Raw genomic sequence first — 21715 nt, forward strand, 5'->3', positions numbered from 1 at the left:
ATTTGTAATCTTGGAAAGCGAGCCCTTTCTGAGGTTGCATGCTCCACCTCCTCCAAAAAACTCAAAACAATCTGTGATAAACCTCTTAATCTTCAGAAGGAATTTTGGGATGACCATCATCAAGCACTGTTCACGTCTCTTGAGGACAAAACCATCGTTTCTGGTAGGAATGTCGATCTTGACCTTATGCTCTCTCTAAGTTGTAAAGTTAAACAATTATTTGTCTATCAAGGATGGGAAAACTTTTTTAAAACCCCTCCTCAAGTCTATGAAATTCCTGTTCGTATGTTCTATGCAAATCTTAGGTCTTCTAAAGCTAATGAACTTGAAACATTGGTTCTTGGTACTCACATTGTGCTAAATTGCTCTGTCCTTGACTCTATTTTTGGTTGCACCTGCTCTGGTTTTTCAGAATTACCCAAAAACTTTTGGCCTGAATCTCTTGAAGTGTCTTTTGACGATGTTAAGAAAACCCTCTCAAATTTCACCTCTGTTCCTGCTCAAATTGGTCCGACCAATATCTCGTTTGAGGCTCGTGTGCTTGCTCATATGGTTGCAACTACCATTGTTCCTCGTGTTGGGTACTACTCTACTATCTCCCAGCGTGATGCTATTTTTGCATTTTGCCTTCTGTCCAAGAAAAAAATAAATTTGTCCTCCATCATTATCAATTACATGATTGAGTGTGCTTCTAATCTTTCTAGTCTTCCATATGGTATGCTTATCTCCCACATCCTAGAAGTCCACAAAATCGACTTAGTCGACTATCCCGTCACTCCAGTTAAGTAATGCTACAACTCTAGGGCGTTGGTAGTATGGGATATATTTTGCGCAGTGATTCCTGGTTGTTAAAGGATGTCTATGAGGCATCTCAGCCTGGTCCCTCCACCAAAGGGAAAAAATCAGATCCCTCTGTTGTTTCCACTGAATGCTATGAATAACTTCTCGCCAAACTTTCTTCTATGGATGAAAAAATTGAGTCCATCAAAGACTTAATGGCATCCACATTGTTTCAAGTAGAGAAGATTTGTGATGTGACTAAGGAAACAGGTGCTGATGTCTCTTAGCTGAGGCTGAAACTGGATGTTGTTATTAAGGAAGCGGTCAAACTATCCACCAAGCTTCAAGCCAGTGTTGCCGCCATGCCTGAACGTCTTACTACCCCATTGACGGAAATGAAGGATGCTATTGTGAATACATTAGCCTACTTTCTTCGTCGTCCAGTCTTCCGCCGTCAAGAATAGTTCTTAGTGTTTTTTTTTTGAACTGTTTAAACAATGTTTTTGTGGGAATTGTGCTTGGTTGTGCTGCTAGTTGCTATTTGTTCTTTGATATTTGTTCTTTGGTTTAGCCTGTTGTCACACCCTAATCTACCTAGGGTGTGATGGGCACCCGACCCTTACTTAGGGCCGAGCGAACCTTTTAACTCTTATCACATACATACTCTTTTCTGACTTTTAAATCAAATAGAATGAACATAGTAATACTTTCAGAAATATTCTTTCCGTTATTCTCAAATCAAACCAAAATCCATAATCATATAGAATTTATATCATAACACAGGACGACATATCGGCTGATGGAGCCGCTTACAAAACCGACATCCTACACCCACGACTCTGTCTGCAAAGTCTCTAACTTCGAACAAAACATCATAACATAATACTCTGACCTGGCAACACTCCAGAGGCAAATGGAGCTTGCCAACTTCATTGGAACATCTTCTGTAATGACTTCTACTCATCTGGGTGTACCTGCGCGGCATGAAATGCAGCCCCCGAAGAAAGGGGGTCAGTACGGAATATGTACTGAGCATGTAAGGCATGGAATACAGAAAAGAGAATCATAACTAAAACAGAGATTTACCAGAATCAAGTATGAACTTTTAAAACATCAAAGCACTTGGCTTTCTAAATGAAAATTATGCATATCCATATCATATATCATATATACAGATGACGTGTCCCGGCCGTCCTGTGAGGGACTCGGTGGATAAAATCATACATGCCCACATCATATATCATATATGCGTAACGTGTCCCGGCTCTCAAATGAGGGACTCAGTGGATAGAATCATGCATGTCAATATCATATATCATGTATACATATAACGTGTCCCGGCCCTCTATTGAGGGACTCGGTTGATACATATAACGTGTCCCGGCCCTCTTTTGCGGGTCTCGGTAAATAAAATCATCATATGCCATCCTGGCCACCATCCTCATATCATCATAATATCATATGCATATAACGTGTCCCGGCTCGCAAGTGAGAGAGACTCAGTGAACAATGCAGTGGAATACGCATGAGAACATGTCCTGGCCCGGGCTCAGTGAAATCCAAACCGAGGCTTGCACGAACAGAATAATGCGAAACCATATGCACATAAATCAAGACTTGATAGACAAGTATACTTACCGACTCCTAAAGGCTCAGAAACAAGTTTCGGGTCAATCCGACTTAGTATGAGAAAGTTATGGACGTTTGAAGTACAGAACCTTCTACGAGCATTTCAGAAGCCATTTTTGAAAAATCGAAGCAATAATCATATCAAGTATCTTTCGGATATCGTATGGATCAAATCAAATATAGCTTTTGGAATCATATGTACGTATCAAATGTGTCAAAGACTCGATGGAATAATCAAACGTGCCATCTTTTGAAAATCAAAACTTTAGTCATATCAATTATCTTTCTGATGCCATCCGGAAACATACAAAACTTTTATGAACGTTTCAAAGCAAATCCGAGATCTTTTCCGAAAGTTAGGGACATTAAAACTTACAGAACTCTTTTAGGAACAAAACTCTTTATGCTCATCCCGTTATTCAACCATACAATAAGTTCAACTGTATCGAACGTACTCATGTCAGGAGTGCATGAGAATCATAGATAGACTCGGAAACATATCAAATAGAGCTTCAGAAGTCATAGATACATATCAAAAAGGTGAATACGAATCATAAACAAACTTGGAGTCACAGAATAGAGTAACCCCAAGGTGCATATCATACCTTATTTGGCTCTAGGACATGCCAAAAGAAACAGAGGGTAAGCCATACATACCTGCTCCACGTCCTATTAGCTACACCTATTTATCCAAGTTTGCTAGTCTACATACAAAAGAATTGACATAATCATTAGATTCATCGACATATACTTGTCTTATTCTTTCAAATGAATTCATTCATATTCTACCGAAATTTTCGGCAGCATTTCCCCTGTAAATACACCATCCCCGAGAATCTAACTCGGCCAAATTATCAATCAACAATCTGAGAATTCAACTCGGTCAATTTATCCACAACAACAATCCCAATAATCATGCCAACAACAACAATAATCAATTCAAGACACATTCTAACATTAACAACTTTTGTCACACAATTCGACGACATTCCATTTATCTTCAATTCACAATTGCTCACATATTCAAGTACTAATCCGAAACCATTCAAACAATATTCAATAACACTTCCAAATTCTACAAGAACACAATCAACACATTTCCTTTCTTCTAAATTCATAAACTACGCCAACAATCTATACTTTAGCAATATCATTCATTCTTATAATCATAAGAAACCATACTAATATCACATTAACTTCTTCCATAATCCACAAACGATTACAACTTCATTTCAAAGTTATCAAACCTTCATTTTTATTATGGAATTCACAACAACAACAATCAAACTACTAAATAAAATTAATTCATCACTTCTACACCACCACCATTCGGCCACACCCACACCCTTACATATTTCATGAATTTCTTCCATTTCTACATGCTATAACGTGCACAAGTCATCCATAACCCATGTAAAAGAAGATTGAATACATACCTTTCTCCACTTATCTCTTCTTTCTCGGCTAGGTTCACAATTTGCACAACAAATGCTTGGCTTACTCCAACAATCACTCCATGTTGTAGAGGGCCTTCCAATTGGTAGAAAATCTAGAAGAAATTATTTTTTTGGATCAATTTTTCCATGGCTCTTGCTTAGTTGCTCTTGGCCGAATGGCCTCCCTCTTGGCTTTCTCCAAGTTTCTTGAAATTTCCAAGTGGTGAAAATGATAATTATCATGAATTAACCATCTCTTATCTAATTATATAATTTACCCATGTGGGCCAAGGCCCACCTACACTACACGACCACTTGGGCCTATTTGTTTCAAGACTACTCTTTTTTTTGTGTTGTAATTCATGAAATATTACTTCCCTAATTCCAATTTTGCCCTTAGCCTTTCTCAATATTACCATAGACCACCTTGTGAATTTCTCTTTTTACCCCTAGTCTTCCTTAATATTCCCACATCAAAATTTTCATAACCAACTTGTACATTTAAAATAATTTTGGAAAATGGTCTTGCCCTTAACTTCTCGTAATTACCTCGAATTATTCGAATGTATAGAATACGGGCTATAACAGCTGTTTTGTTATGTTGTTTGTTCGCTGGTTCTTTGCTTTTGCTTTTGCTTTTGTTTTGTTGTGTTGTTTTTTTTGAGTGATGCCAAAGGGGGAGAAGGACAGTCAACTGCTCAGGGGGAGCCTACAAGGACTAGTCAACTAGTCAGGGGGAGCATCCGTTACAGGGATGTTGACTACACTTTGTCTAAAATTGTCATCCTTAAAAAGGGGGAGATTGTTAGTGTCAAGTTTTTATGATGACAATTTTACTTGTGCAGGTATAGTAATTGGAAGCCCACAGAACAGCCCCAACGAGCTAGTGCTCACTCGACAAACAGCTGTAATCTTCAGCCGTATAAAATCCTTCAAGAAAGGAAAAGATATCTGCCAGCAGCATCAAATCGTTTCAAGAAGGAAAAGCATCAAAGTCATATCTCATGAAGGTTAATAAATCTGTTACTGCCTCAACGCACAAGGAAAGCAGTAAAAAGCTCAGTCTTATTCTTGGAAATAGGATCTCTGATTTTATTTCCAAGGATCAAATCCCTTGGGTTGATCTCTCTGCGTGAAGAGCCTAAAACACTATAAAAAGGACTGCTTCACAAACGCAAGATTTATGCAACTGTCTCATTACCTCCATTGCTCTGCTTTACTTTCAAATAAACATTGTTAGTCTGAGTTATTCATAGTGAAATAACTGAGAAAGGAGAGTTATAGTTTGTGAGGCTTTGTATCAAAAAGAATAAGAGTGTTTTGAGTGTAGACGTAGGAACTTCATTCAAAATCTTCATTGTACCAAACCTTATTAAAGAGCTGCAGAGATCACCCTTGCAACCCAAGGGGACTGGACTAGGATTCACATTGAATCTGAACTAGTATAAAATACGTGTGTCATTTATTTTCTGCACCTTATCTTAGTATTCACTGAGTAGGTAGTCGACTACTGGTTTAACCTAGTCGACTAGCAGATCGAAATTTTTTAACAATTCACCCCCCCCCCCTCTTGCACTTTCACATCTGTCTGTGGATGAAAAGTTGTGCTAAGATTAACCTTGGTACTTAATCCTTTCTAAAAGGTTCTCCAAAATTTCACTGTAAACTGGGCACCTCGATCTGAAATGATGGACAACGGGGTCCCATGAAGTTGGACAATTTCTCGAATATACAACTTAGTATAGTCCTCTGCTGAATCTATCATCTTAACTGGCAAGAAGTGTGCCATCTTAGTAAGCCAGTCAATGATCACCCAAATAGAATCATGCCTCCTATTGAATGAGTTAGACCTGATACAAAGAGTCCATATTGATCATTTCTCATTTCCAGACAGGAATGTCTATATTCTGTACCAAACCACCAGACCTTTGGTGTTCGTCTTTCACTTGATAACAATTCTGACACTTAGTCCCAAAGCCTGCTACATTCTTTTTCATGTCATTCCACCAATAAATTTCCTTAAGATCATGATACATCTTAGTGGAACCTGGGTGAATGGAATAGCTGGAGTTGTGAGCTTCTCACATAATTCGCTCTCTGAGCCCATCAACGTCTGAAGCACATAATCTGCCTCGGTACCTCAAGGTACCATCATCTCCCCCTTGTTCAAAAGTTGTCGTTTTGTGCTTGTGAATCCCCTCCTTCAGCTGCAACAGGTAGGGATCACAAAACTGCTTCTCTACTTCACTTCAACGACTAGAGAGGATTGAGATCTATCTTGAACAACAACACCACCGTCCTCGGAGTCCAAAAGTCGAACCCCAAGACTGGCCAAACGATGAACTTCCTTGGTCATAATTCTCTTATCTATATCAACATGGGCTAAACTTCCTATAGAATGTCAACTGAGATCATCGGCTACAACATTCGTTTTCCCTAGATGATAGAGAATATATACATCACAGTCCTTAAGAAATTCGAGCCATATTCTCTGTCTAAGATTAAACTCTCTTTGCCTGAAGATATACTGTAGACTTTTATGATCGGTGAAGATATTAACATGCACTCCATACAAATAGTGACACCATATCTTCAGTGCAAAGACTACTGCTGCCAATTCTAGATCATGAGTCGGATAATTCTTTTCATTAACTTTAAGCTGTCTAGATGCGTAAGCTACAACCTTACCATGCTGGATTAAACACACAACCGAGACCAACTCCTAAAGCATCACAATAGACTACGAACCCTTTGGTTCCCTCTAGTAGCGTCAAAATTGGAGCAGAAGTCAACATTTTCTTCAAATCTTCGAAACTGTACTCGCATGCATCGGACCACTGAAACTTAACCTTTTTCTGAGTCAAAGGAGCTGATATTGAGGAAAACCCCTATACAAAACACCTGTAATAGCCTGTCATACCCAAGAAACTTCAGATATCTGATGCTGATGTGGGTCTGGGCCAATTCTTAAAAACGTTAATTTTCTGAGAATCGACTTTAACACCATCTCCTGAAATTACGCGGCCTAAGAATGCCACTGGCTTTAGCCAAAACTCACACTTCGAGAATTTTGCATAAAGTTCGCGATCCTTAAGTGTTTGCAACACTATTCTGAGGTGTTCTACATGGTCAGCCTCGCTACGGTAGTACACCGGAATATCATCAATAAATACAATGACAAAAAATCCAGATACGGCTTAAAGACCTTGTTCATAAGATCCATGAAAGCTACTGGTAATTCGTCAACCCAAACGACATGACAAGAAACTCAAAATGACTATGACAGGTTCTAAAAGCGATTTTTGGGATATTAACTCACTTAACCTTTAACTGATGGTAGCTTGATCTGAGGTGAATCTTGGAATAACATTGAGCACCCTGAAGTTGATCAAATAAATCGTCTATTCTGGGAAGAGGATACTTATTCTTAATGGTGACTTTATTCAACTGGTGATAGGCTATGCACATACGTAAGGACCTATCTTTGTTTCGGACAAACAAGACCGGTGTGCCCCAAGGTGAGACACTTAGCCTTACAAATCCCTTACAAGAAGATCCTTCAACTGGGCTGTTAACTTTTATAACTCTGTTAGGGCCATTCTATATGGCAGAATAGATATCGGCTTTGTGTTAGGAAGTAGATCAATCCCAAATTCAATCTCGCTATCAGGAAGGACTCCGGGTAGATCATCTGAAAACACTATATGGAACTCAGTGACTACTGGTACTAACTAAAGAGCTGGAGTCTGGGTATCTGTATCCGTGACTCGGACTAAGTGGTAAATATACCCCTTGGAAATCATCTTTCTGGCTCTAAGATAGGAAATAAATCTACCCCTGTGTGTTACTGAATTACCATTCCACTAAGACTGGCTCATTAGGAAATCTGAACCGAACTGTTTTGCCTCTACAATCTACTGTGGCATAACTGGATGCTAACCAATCCATGCCTATAATTACATCAAAGTCTACCATTTCTAGTTCTGCTAGATCTGTTGTGGTGAGACGATGATAAAATCTGACTGGACAACCCCTATAGATGCGTCTGGCTAAAACTGATTCTCCAACTGGAGTAGACACTTCATAAGGTTTATGCAACTTTTCAGGTTCTACCCTAAACTTTTTAGCAATGAAAAAAAAGAAAGAGTAGAGCCTGGGTCTATAAGGGCAAAAATACTGAAACTGATGACTGATAGAATACCTGTAAGTACGTTTGCACGAGGCTAAAGCATACATGCGGCCTGCGTTACCAGACTTAGCCACACCATGCCCTGATTGGGCCTGAGAAGCACGAGGGTCTGCTGAATTAGTGGACAGTGCTATACTACCCTACTTCGCTGATAGACAGTCTCTCAAGAAGTGCCCTAGCTGCCCATATCCGAAGCAACCATCCTTACCTGAAAGACAAACTCCCGAATGCCTTTTGTTGCACTTACTGCAGACGGGGTGCTAAAAACCCTTATTACCCATACTGGATTGAGATTAAGAGCCTGGTGCTCAAGAATTTTTATTTATCTGATCATTCCTGAATTTCAGGACTGGGGCACTGGTTGTAAATGGGGCAGGCCCTGCTAATTTACCTTTCGGAAATGGTCTGCCACCACCTCGCTGACTGAAATGGCCTGTGGACCTGGCCCTTTATGCGAACTCTCTATCTTGTTCTTTCTGTCTTGCCTCTACTACTTTTATATCATCTTCGTTCTCTTTCACAAAAGTCAATATCTTAGTGATAGTCATATCTTTGTTCTGAGCTGCTATCTTTGCAGGACCGTAAAGCTCTGGACTAAGTCCCAACACAAAGCGCCGGACTCGGGCTCTCATATCTTTGACCATGTGAGGAGCATACCTAGCCAGTGATGAGAACTTGACATAATATTCGGTCACACTTATGCCATCCTGTCTCAAGCGCTCAAATTCCCAGGTTTTAGCCTCTCTAGCTTCCTCTGGCAGAAAATGGTCAATAAAGGCTGTCTCGAACTCCTCCTAAGTAGCATGAGAAACATCCTCACCACGGGACATCTCCCATAACTCATACTATAAGTGAGCCACATACTTGAGTTGGAAGGTACCAAACTCCACTGCTTCGCTGTCTATAGCTTGCATGACCCTGAAAATCTTCTGCAACTCATCGATAAAATTCTGATGGTCTGCATCTGGGTCTGTTCTTGTGAACTCCTTGGGCTTCATGTGCAAAAATTCCTAAGTACTAGAGTTGGACCCTGATGACCCCTGACGCTAGGCTTGAGCAGCCATCAACTGAGTAAGTAAATAGATAGTTTCGCCAACATCTGTCTCGGAAGAGCGGGGAGTTTGAGCTGGCGCTTGGGGAGGTGCAGTTGGGGCCATAGCTCTTGGAGGGTTCCCTGAGCTGGGAGGTCTGAATCCTGAGCCCTAGTACGCATCCCTCGAGCCTGTGAATCTGTAGTTTGATCGGCTTCGGTGAAAGCCTCCTGTCTAGTAGCCTTCTGTCTAGTAGCTGCAGTCTTTTTGGTGTACTTTCTCTTTGCAGACATTTTTCTAAAATACGTAATTTCTCAAAGTTAAAAGACTTTCCTGAGATACTGTTATAACTGCACGATCTAGAGTATGAAAGAAATGAAACAATCATGCATGTCTTGGTGGCCAACTATTTACATGTGTGGCACACACACACACATAAATGAGACCTCACTAGACACGGCTTTATAGACTCCCTAAGACTCTTGAACCTAGGCTCTGATACCAAGCTTTGTCACGTCCCCAACCATGGCCTAAGCGTAACACGACACTCGGTGCTTGTCTGCGTGTGACCGAGCGAACCAACTAGCTAGCTGGATCAACATATGATATACTGATATCTATGTATGATAAACACATGCTAATCAAGTGAGAATAACTGACTGGAATATATCCGTGCGGAAGAAACACTGAAAGTCTGCAATACTAAATAAGTAGTAGTCAAAAGGGCTAACTGAATAATCCAACAAATTACTGAAATATCTGACTGACTGTAATCTATGAAGCCTCTACTGAATAAAGAGATACTGACTGACTACCTCAGACAAGGCCCCCGGCAATACCTTAATACTAAAATATTGTCTGCTAACTGACTAAATATAAGATAAAGGCAGGGCCTCGGAGAACTGAGGGTCACCACTGACTAGCTGAATCTGAAGCCTCCTAGCGAGCTGCATTTGTACCTTGTATATCGGTATCTGCATCATGAGACACAGTCCCCGAGCAAATGGAATCTGAGTACACTGGAATTGTACTGGTATGTAAATCAACTAAATGAAATAATAGGCTGAACCGAAACTGAACTAAAATGCTGATAACTGGACAGAAACAGAGAAGTAAAGATATGGATGCTCCCTGTCCTAAATAATAAATAACCTGTTTACTGTTTGTGACCTTAGGTCTAATAATAATAATATGCATGAAAAATATGTGGCCTGATGCCTAAGTAGACATATACATAATCTATGACCTTAGTTCCATATCTGTGGGCCTGATGCCCTAATACAGGTATTCAATAACAAGCACTGAGACTGAGATATAACTGATAACATGATACTGATTATGAAGATAAAACTGGTAGTTGTTCATAATAATTCTAATTATTCATACTAAGACTCATGAGATACAATTCACAAGTCTATATTGATTACGTACTGAGTTCATGGTATTCAAATTAATCACCATGAACGAATTATGAAACTATAAGCCTAGAAGATAACAGTTCTATAACTATTCAAGAAACTAGGGCTAAGTTGTATTCTGAGTCAATTTACTGATGAGTATGAAAAATGAGGTATGGGGAGAATCATGAACATTCCCTAACGTAGATAGTTAGCCTCACATACCTTATTTTCTTCACAATCCTCAATCCAAAAGTCTGAATTCTGAGAAGAACCCAAAAGTCTGTGTCTCAAACCTTATCTGTGGGTTTTCATGAAAACCCTAGGTTAAGAACAATGAATTCTGTCTTAGATTATCTAAATACATGATAGAATTTGATTGGAATGGATAGAACTTGCTTACCTTAGAGTTCTTAAGGTTGGATAGGAGAAATAAGTCGTGCTAGGGTTTTAGGAACTTATAAAAATAAAATTAGAACTGAAACCAGGTATTTATAGTTTCTGGTGCGGGCTGAGAAATACGAACCAAAATACGATCCATATTCTGAATTACGATCCGTAAACTTGGACCGTAATTAAGCATGTTCAATAGACATAAACACTGAAAAAACTCCTTACCAAATACGGGTCGTATTTCAAAATACGGTCTGAATTTAACTATAAAATTTCCTGAGCCAATTTCCAGAATGCACAGTGATTTTAGATGCCATATTACGATTTGAAATACGTGCCGTATACTGAAATACGGCGTAAATCCCCATCTAACAACTGAAAAGAAATTTCTCAATTCCAACATTCTTTATCTAGTTTTCTAAGTTGAGAATCATAGTCAAAGCTTAAGTTAAAGGTCTGATGTGCTACAAAACATAAATTTGAGTTGCTAAGAAAATGTAGCACATAGGATGTTATTTCTTTTGCATATGGATCTAAAAATATAAAATAGAAAGTCCAATAAAAATTTGTGGAAATACTTGGACGAAGATAATACCTGTAGTGGACCTCAGAGCTTGTTCCCTTCTTATGCACATTTTTTTGTTTTTTTCGTAAAATGTGTTTTTTCAATTATTACTCAAATCAAAAGCGAGTACATAAGAAATAAAAGATGGCGGGACAGACCCTCATTTCATCGAACCAGACATAGAAGCAGTCGCCCTAGCTAAATCATGAGCAACTTGATTCGCGGATTTTCTAGAAACAAACACTAATTGAAAACGTTTTCATTAGTGTCTTACAATGATAAACAAGAAAATCAAAATAAAAATTATTTGAAATGTTTCCTTCGAGAGCTAGATGAACTAGCTTATTATCCGTCTCAATTACCACGCGTCTATATTCTGCTTTTTACAAGGACGTGTCCCCAAACTATGGTGTTTGCCTATTAGGCTATTAGTAGTTAAGAAAATAGTAATAGTAATTAGTACATATTTTGCACAACTTATTATATACTGTTTTTTATATTTTCTATAAGTTGTTTAGTATTGGCATTGAAGCCCGACTAAATCCGGACAGCACTCTCCCATTTCCCACGACGATTTATTGTTAAATTCATTGTTGAATTGGTTTTTCTCACATGTTACTAACTGTACCCACTGCTCTTATCAATAAGTCATTGCAAAATTCTATATCCTCATTCTCCCCGCCTTTAATTTGCCTTTCTGCTTAGTTGAGTGAAATGTCGAATATTTGTTTATTGGACCACAGAAAGTTCCCCATTGGATAAACCCAATCCAACTCTCAGATGCTTAATTCCTACTTCATCGATACATCAATATTCATTGATACAAGAAAGTCACTTTCAACAATTGCATGGGAATTTATATCAAGATTTTTCCTTATCCGACTTGATTCTCTATACACCTAGCTTCTTCCATAGCTGCTTAAATTTCATGTCTAATAATAACAGTGATAACAAGAAATGACAGAACTATCATCAACGAGATAAGCCGTACAATGACACGCCCTTTTTTTTCCAGTATGAGATAAGAATCTTTTCTTACTTTCTCATCCGGCAGTTGGCACTCACTTTTATTTTGATTCACGTCAAAAAAATCTATTTTGAGAGTAACGCACTCTATATCAAAGGTAATTAAATTCCATTCTTGAGGCTAGAACATGAAACTTCGAAGAAACCATGGAGTAGTACTTATATTCGTACCCAATACCCATCACAATATTTGATAGTTATGAGATAAGGATCATTATCGTGCATCATGAATCTTTTTTCCCTATGTAGTGCCAATGCATATGCATCAGCTGAAACTAATGGTCTCACTAGATCTGCAACCACAATCCAAATATATATATCTTCTTACGGTATTAATTTATTTGCCTAAAACAGAAAAAAGGTTACGACGTTAAAGAAATATTCATAATTAGGCACCATCATCAGAACATAGAGTATAATACTTGTGAAATATATGTCTTTATTATAATGAAAAGAATGCATGTTTAACCACTTCTATCTTTTAGATATTGGATGTCCCATAAGGGACAACAATTGTCATGTTGCTAAAATCTCTGTGGAATAGTGAACGGAAATGAATTTGATAAAGTTTACTCCCACTTGATATATTCTTGTCCCCGCTCATGGGTTGTATAACGGCTCTTAAATGATTTATAAAGGTTTTGGGTTAGATTGCTCTAATTCTTATGCATGAGGGGACGAGCTACGTTCAGAGGAGTCTCAATGGATTAGGGGGCTTAAAGTGAAATCTTAATTTGAGACCTTAGATTTATAAATTTGATTTTTTTTTTCTTTTAGCTTTATAAATGCAAAAATTCTAATTAATACATTTTGTTATAATCAACTTCTTATAAGTAATATTTTTATTTGATATATATATTGAGTAGAGTATTATTTTCTAATTATATAATTTCTTCTGGAACTTTCGTTCAAAATCTAGTCTAAAACATAAATATATATGGAGCTAATTAGCTCAAAGAATGGCGGCACAAAATCCGTTGTAAAGTGATAATCAATTCAAGTTGAAAAGTGAATATGACTAATGAAACATAATCCGTCGTAAAGTGATAATAAATTCAAGTTGAAAAGTGAACATGAGTAATGAAACATGAAATAGTTTTAATTAAGGGTAAAACTTCATGGTATTTATATACCAAACTAGGTAATTTACCATAGTTAAGTCCTCAATTAAAGTCAAATTTGATTTTAGTAAATTACAGACTATAAAAACATGTTCACGTGTTCATTAATTTGGTGTAAAAATCGAATGCAAATAAGCTTTACAATGCCAATAATTGTTGACAAAGTTGGCAATAAATAGTTGATCTAAATTGGGTACTACTTGTCATTAATAATAAGCAGAATATTCATTTAAATTTTAATGAAATATTTAAAATAATATCTCAAATGCATATGATATATGGGGGCTCATATATTTTGGGGCTTAAGACAGTTACGTTATTGGCCTAGGGGTCAAGCCGCCCCTAGTTACGTTACTATTATGGGAGACAATTTGTAGCTTTTTATAAAAATAATACTGTACAAATTATATTTATGTATTTTCTAATAAGAAATCTTTATATTTATAAAAGGACCCAAAATAAAACATAATTTTTTTTGTATGACTAGTTTCTTCTATTCAAATTGTAAGGACTATATTCACACATTCCCTCGCTAAAAGTTTACTTTTGCATTGACATACAGCGTGGTAGAATAAAAAAATTCTTATTTGTAGTAACTTTTGTTTTTTGGATTCTTTCTCCAATCATTTAGTCAAGGAAGTCTATATATATGTCTTCATTTCTCCTTACCTTAAAACTCAAAGTATCTCAACAAAAACTACCAATCTCCAAACCTAGCTAAAACAACTCATATATACTCCTATATATATATATAGGAGTACTAGTTGAAATTCGCAACAAATTAATGGAAAGAGTAAGCAGAATGATAGCTGAAAAGCCAGTGGTAATATTCAGCAAGAGTTGTTGCTGCATGAGCTTCTCCATTAAGTCTCTTTTTTCCGACCTCGGTGTTAACACTGCGGTTTACGAGCTCGATGAGATGCAACGTGGCCGTGAGATAGAGGCGGCGCTTTCGACACTTGGCTGCAATCCAACGGTTCCGGCAGTGTTCATTGGTGGCAAAATGGTGGGTGGAGAAAGTGAGGTGATGAGTCTTCATCTCCAAGGGGCCTTAAAACCCAAACTCAAAGCTGCAGGAGCTTTGTGAGTTTAATAACCTAACTTAGAAATAATCACGGTGATTAAAAAGGAATAACAATGATCATGTGGTGATGTTTTTCTTTTTTGAGAATAATACACCCAGTTAGTGTCTGGATACTAGCTAGGAGAGCAACAAATTAAAAAATTGTGATGAAGGATAACTAATTCTTCATCGGTAATTAGAGAATTCTGTTTCGAACTTCGAACTTTATTTAGCATATAAAGCTCTAGTTAGGAGTACTACTTTTATTTAACATGACCTACCATGACCTACCAACTTTGTGAAACCCATTCCAATTCAATTCCTCCGAAACCACCGGATATCCGAGCTACAGAACCACCACCGGATATTATTCCTCATAATTCAAATTCACCAAATCATAAAAATATTTTATTATCCAATCCCAATACTATTTCATTGAAACTGACCCGTATGAAAAGTCAGATGCCAATAATGCACAAGAGTCGATGCATATGTATACAGATATGCATAAAACAATTATGGGTATTAAAACCATTTCTCTAACCGAGGAAGAAAAGCAAAGGCTTCAGATGCCTTGGAAACACTCACTAGTTATCAAACTGCTGGGTACACGAATGGTCCATCACTATCTCAAATCAAGAATACAAGAACTATGGAAACCAACAGAGCAATTTCCTCTCATAGATCTTGGAGCAGACTATTACATCGTCAAGTTTCAACACGAAGAAAACATGCGACATGCCCTCCAAAAGGGCCCATGGTGTATTAATGGTCACTTCCTCTCCCTCAAGCGGTGGGAGCCAAATTTTGTTCCGTCGTTGGCAACACCGGTGCGCACGGCGGTGTGGGTTAGACTCCCTCAACTTCCCACAGAATTTTACGATGGTGAAATACTCCGGAAAGTGGGAAACTCAATTGGCGCCCTTTTAAAAGTAGACGCCTGTACGAGTGCCACACTTAGGGGAAGGTATGCATGGTTGTGTGTTCAAGTACCTCTAGAGGTACCGGTTACGACAATCATACAAATTGGAGCACACCGACAAAAGATAGTATATGAGTGCGATGGTTTTCTCTGCACGTCTTATGGTCGATTAGGACACACCAATCAGAAATGTCCTCATCCCCAACACGACAAGAGCTCTGTCAACCGGACCTCTGCCCCCAACACCACAGATATATCCACTCCCAAAGCAGAACCCCCGAATCTGCGATGGGAGACGGCGCGTTTTCCCAGAAGGAAGAAGCATGGAACTACTCCAAGGGGTGACTCTACACCAACACCACCGACTTCAATATCTCAGGTGAACAATTCCAATGATAAAGTTGGTGGACCAGGTATCAATGTAAAAATTTATTCCGCTGACTCTGGTAAGTTTATTAGTTCTCAAAAATTATCTTTCAAATTGAAAGGAAGTCAGTCGGGTACTCCTCGTACTTCAATTCCTAGTTCAAGTAATTTATTTGGTAGTGTAAAATCTCATGCTGGTCGAAATTCTAAAACTAAAGCTTTAAATTCTCCACATGTTAGCATTACTAGTTTAATTAATGAGAATAATATTTTAAGTTCCCCAAAGCTTGGCACTTGTAGTACTAGTAGTAGTTCAGTTAATGAGCACATTACTCTATCTGGTACTTGTAGTAAAGTTCAAAAGTGTTCTGCCATTTCTTCGGCTCATTCCCCTATTTTGTCTTCAACCCCAAAAAATGAATCTCCCATTTCGTCTCCTACTCAAATCTTTCTTGAGACTTCCAATCCTTTTGTTGCCCTCAATCCAATGGAAACTGATCTTCCTACTAATAACCATACCCTTTCGATACAATCGAAAATGGGACCTAGGACTAGAGTGCCACCTGTCAAAATCGTGTCCCACCAAAGAAAGACTCTAGAGAAATCCTCTACACGTCACTCACCCTATCATCGCCACGTAACAGACAGCTCATTAAGAGCTGATATGGAAATAGATAAAAATAATAACAATTACTCCCTCATCCAATTGGCAAACCCCATTGGCCAGGTGGCCATGCAAACTTCTGAAGAAAATATTGCTCCTCCCCAACTTACACCCAATGCCATGCAGAACCATTCCTTATATAAAGATCCTCAATCATCTCCTCCAAACCCACACTCAACAACCTATTCTATAAGCTCTACAAATTCTCATCAACTATATGAACCAAAGACAGACTGAAAAAAAGACAACCAAAGACAAAATACTGGAGGAGTTTATCTATAGGAGGAGCGATAATGGACGAATTACCTAAAAAATACAGTTATTCCACAAACACAATTCCACAAACACAATGATACTCTTTCATCATCTCTGTCTATGGCCTTTGCCAATATACTGCTTACTCGGATGAGTTGCATTTCGTTTTCCTCTAGTGCTACAAGTCTTCACATGGGCTATAAATTAAATCCAATCCCGCTTAATTTAATTAGCTTCTTCACGTTGTGCTTTCTGGAGAAATGATTCTAGATGCCAGTGAGATCTTCTATAACTTTGGATGCATCATGCTGAACATGAATCTCTAGAGTTTTCGGTAACAGATCTATGACTATCCACAAATGGAAGAAATAAGCTTATTAGCACTCGATCGGAGGCTCAACATAAGCCTGTCAATTGGGCCGGGTCGGCCCGGGACTGGCCCACCTAACCCGGCCCATAACCAGCCCGGCCCCCAACCCGGTAAGAGGGTGGTGGGCTGGGCTAGTGGAAAAAATGAGGGGGCTGGGCCGGACATGCCATTTAGCTTGGTAGCCCAGCCCACCAACAACCCGGGTTCTGGCCCACTGGGGCCCGACCCACTGGGGCCCGGCCCACTTCGAACTAATTTTTTTTTAATTTTATTTAAGTGGCATATTTGTGTATATCTTGTATATGTTAATGGTACATTTGTGTATATCTTGAATATGTTGTTGGAATGAAGACTCCCAATGACTATTTAAGTGCTAAAAATTATAAAAAGTTGAGAATGTGATACAAGACTACATAAGTAATTTAAAATAAAACTTCAAACTTAAATTGATAACATTGCAGATTAAAAACATACAAACTCGAATGGTTAACTTATTACAAATGAAAAGTTCAAAACACTAGCATCGATGGAGAATTTTAAAGAAGAGATAAACTTCAAAGTTCAATTTTGTGTCTTTTGTCCAAGTGCCTACGTAACGGACCGGAACCCCAAAAAATCGGTTCGGACTTATGGAGATATATTTGACCACAATGTTGACATTTAACATTTTCCTCGTCTACTCGCTCAAAATGCAACCGCACCGGACTTGAAATTGATCTTCGGACTGGAGGAGGAGGTGGAGGATTATCATTATCCATTAAATTTAAATTTTGAAATTTGAACTTGGAAGTTGGAAGAGAGAGAGAGAGAGAGATTTAGATGAGTAGGAAATTAGGGAAAGAGGAGAGTAGGGAATTGTGAGACAATATGAAAAAGAATGAATGATATTTATAGATTGAAAATAGAGTCAAAGTATAATTTAAGAAACTTGATGGTTAAAAATAAAGTTGACAACAACTAGATTTTAAAGTATTAAATTTAATAAATTTTAGTATTAGATTTAAAAAAAAAAAAATTAAAATCCGACCCGGCCTACTAACTAAAACCCGACCCGGCCCACTTAGCCCACTATGTACCCCTACCCGGGTAGGGGCTGGGCCGGACACCGCTTTCCCTCCTCCAACCCGGCCCCATGTGACCCGCATTTATATGGCCTGGCCCGCCTCACTTGATAGGCTTAGCTCAACACCTTGTCCTTCAAGGTATGAAATTAAGAATTTATGGACATAGCCATAGCAAATGTTCTGCGAAATTATTAGCTGGGAATACAAAAAGATATTACCAACTCTGAAGTTAAAAAGATAACGTTGTGCAATTCATTTAATATGTTCATAATTTCATATCGGCTGTATACATTGTATTTTATGCATTCATAAATTTCACATGAGTAGCGGAATAGACTCAATAATTATTACGACGAAATACAGTTACAATTTTGTAATTAATATTGAAGAAATAATTTATTTCTGAAGGTTAGACTTTTCACTATGTAAATGAATCTGGCCTATAGTTTACATTTAATTCGTTGCAACTCTTCAAATTCTTCAAAGTTTTGGAGTAAGAAAGAGAATTTTTTTCCTAATTTAACTTTTTAACTTTTTTTTTATTATCTTTAATTGAATGCACATTTACATCTTTGTACATGAATATTGAAGCAAATTTCATGATTAAAGGATAAAAACGTCCTTCAATTTTTAATGTATATTTTGGTAATTCAACATTTCACTACTTTTGCGTAGGCGCTTTGTGCGTGACCAAAGCGCGTAGCTCATTTGATACCGAACACTATAAGAAAAAATTGGATTTATCTAAGAACTTCATCGTTAAATTGCTCATAGGTAAGATTTTTTTTAAAGCAACCAAATAAGAACTAAAGACCATACTTCATACAAACAATTTTGTTTTATACTCCGTAAGTCTTTTAATTAGTTTACAAAATTTAATGCTATATAATCATGAATTACAAGAAATCTGTGTATTATATTTACTGTAATGTTGTTCTCGTTTTCACTAATGATTTTCTACGTGACTTTCCAACAATTGTACTAATATATTTTTCCATCCTCCTGTCCTGATGGCATAACCAACTTTGCGTTGTTCTACTAAATTTTTTTATATAACCAGTTGACTTACAACTTTAAAACTTTCAGCATAACCAACTTTGCGTTGTTCTACTAAATTTTTTTATATAACCAGTTGACTTACAACTTTAAAACTTTCAGCATATGTTAAATACTCACATTAAGTATAAGCCATTGATATTTCTACCTTGTTGTGTCATTTGTTTAGCTGAATAATTTCCTATTGTTAATATCATAATTTTCTTGAATTGTTGTAGTAATTCTCCAAAGAAATATATACTAACTAAAAGAAGATGTAAATTAAAACTGCTATGCCAGCACAAGTTGCCTATTTCTAGTAACAAAATTAAATGTAATACTATGAAAAAATGATATGAATGCTATTGAAAATCCTTAATCTTTTTCTATCTTGATTCTTTTATTATATGTTGAATGAGAGTCTTCTTTTTCTTCGTCATCCCTTTTCTGTTCTTGATTTCTATTATTTCTTCGGCCATTTCGATAGTAGGAATAACTTCATACATCTCTTTAGTAATTAAGCTCCTTTTGACGCCATTGCCCTGAATTCTCTTATTAAGAGCCCGTTTGGATTGACTTATAAGTTGCCTATAAGCTGTTTTCAGCTTTTTTGAGTGTTTGGTTGACCAGCTTAAAGCTATTTTGTGCTTAAAATAAGCTCAAAAAATTAATTGGGTTTATTTGGCTTAACTTATCTAAAGTAGCTTATAAGCTGAAAACAACTTATAAATCAAAAAAAATAAGTTGGACTATACCAACTTACTTTTTTTTGGCTTATAAACTGTTTGCTTTTTTTAAGCCCATCCAAACAGGCTCTAACTATTGACCAAAAAAGTGATACCTTTACTTAAGATCAACTTCTGATAAAACTTTGATTTTTTTTTATTTTTTTTTGCAGTATCAAAAGGATTGGATTAACAAAAATATTATATTCATAAAATAAAGCACAAAGCTATCCACAATGCCATCAAGTTATATATTCAGTATACTAAAAGTAAATTTGGAAGATGATAACCTTTTGAGAGATTGATTGGATGTACTCTTTCACATCACAGCCTAGCAAGTATCTTGTAGCATCAAAAAGCTTAACATTGATATTCCATTTGCCATCGATCACTGACATCTGGTTTGCTTCAATATGCTTGTTTCGTCCAATTTTCTGATAAAAATTTCAACTAAAAGGGAAAATAAGATAACTTATCAAAAGAGAATAACTCATTGTCAATTGTTGATTTTAGCTATGCACTTACATGATTAGAGCAATTGATATACACATCTTACTATGTCATATAGTTCTGAAAGTCGCAAATTGTGACTTTTACAATGAACTGCAACATGTCAACATAGGTTCTCAACGTATTTATGTTGAACTATTACAATCTACACAAATCTTAAGGTGATCATCTTTTGTTCGTCAATTTTGACCCTGGTAACAATCAATAAAAGATAATCTGTAATTATGTATAATTCATATATAATTATGTATAATTCATATATATTCTTAAAAGTTATTAACTAAACGAAATAAAGAAAGCCAGAAATAAGAACTACGAAGACAAACAAATCAAAACCAAAATATGAACTAAAAAGAAGGACGAAGAAGCAGAAGAAGGCGTATGTTTTCTGTAAAGTATCCAAAATATTGTGCTTAAATAGAATTGGAGTAATTCTTTTTACACAAGGTAAAATTCTAATTGATTTAGAAGTGTTAACTAATAAGATTTCTTACCAAGATTAAATAAGTAAAATTTTAGATGATTTCAATATTCTAATTATTAGGTAGTATAGTCTAAGTTAAACAATATCAACCCGTATATTGTCCTAAACTCTAGGTATCATAACATGATAAAATTTGTAAAATTTTACCCTTTAAGCGTGTTGCCTCATGTAGATTGTGGTTTCGAATATACCCAAAAAAGATGATTAATGTGTTTGACGTGGCCACGTACCTTAATGGAGAATTGAATTGATTGAAAGTTTTCTTGGTGATTTTCACATTGTAATAATTTAAAGTAGCCCTAAATTGTAGGTATATGATTCAATAAGGGAAAAGTTTAATAATCAAATAAGTAGTCCAAAATTTTAGATATATATTCAAATAAGGAAAGGTTTAATAATCAAATTTTGATGAATTTTTAAGTTCTAAATATTAGGATAATTATTAAATGTCTATTTTGTCTATTGTAGAGTCTTTTAATGAAGGACAAAAAGTTCAATCAACATTTTTAAGGCCCATCGTGCTTTTAATATAGTATAGATTAGGACTTGAAAAAACAACATTGTCTCACTACTAATAAAATTCAAAAGCGATCGAAAATGGATTGTCCAAAAGGAGCTCGTCGTTCCAAAAAATCAACAGGCTCGGTCTAAATTTAACATTTATCTTTATTCTGACACGAAGAAAAAAAA

At 36.8% G+C, this 21715-nt stretch overlaps 1 protein-coding gene across 1 annotated transcript; it reads left to right on the forward strand.

Moving 5' to 3' along the window:
- Positions 1–14261: 14261 nt before the first annotated feature.
- On the forward strand, positions 14262–20233 carry LOC132611257 (monothiol glutaredoxin-S3-like). The gene has a single exon (XM_060325678.1). It carries the CDS (start codon positions 14352–14354, stop codon positions 14652–14654), a length of 303 nt encoding a protein of 100 aa, XP_060181661.1. The 5' UTR covers positions 14262–14351; the 3' UTR covers positions 14655–20233.
- The last annotated feature ends 1482 nt before the right edge of the window (positions 20234–21715 follow it).

This window comes from Lycium barbarum, chromosome 9 (assembly GCF_019175385.1).
Source record: "Lycium barbarum isolate Lr01 chromosome 9, ASM1917538v2, whole genome shotgun sequence".
Classification (NCBI taxonomy): Eukaryota; Viridiplantae; Streptophyta; class Magnoliopsida; order Solanales; family Solanaceae; genus Lycium; species Lycium barbarum.

Coding starts and splice junctions, on each gene's coding strand:
- LOC132611257 (XM_060325678.1), top strand. CDS start 14,352: ATGGAAAGAGTAAGCAGAATGATAGCTGAAAAGCCAGTGGTAATATTC.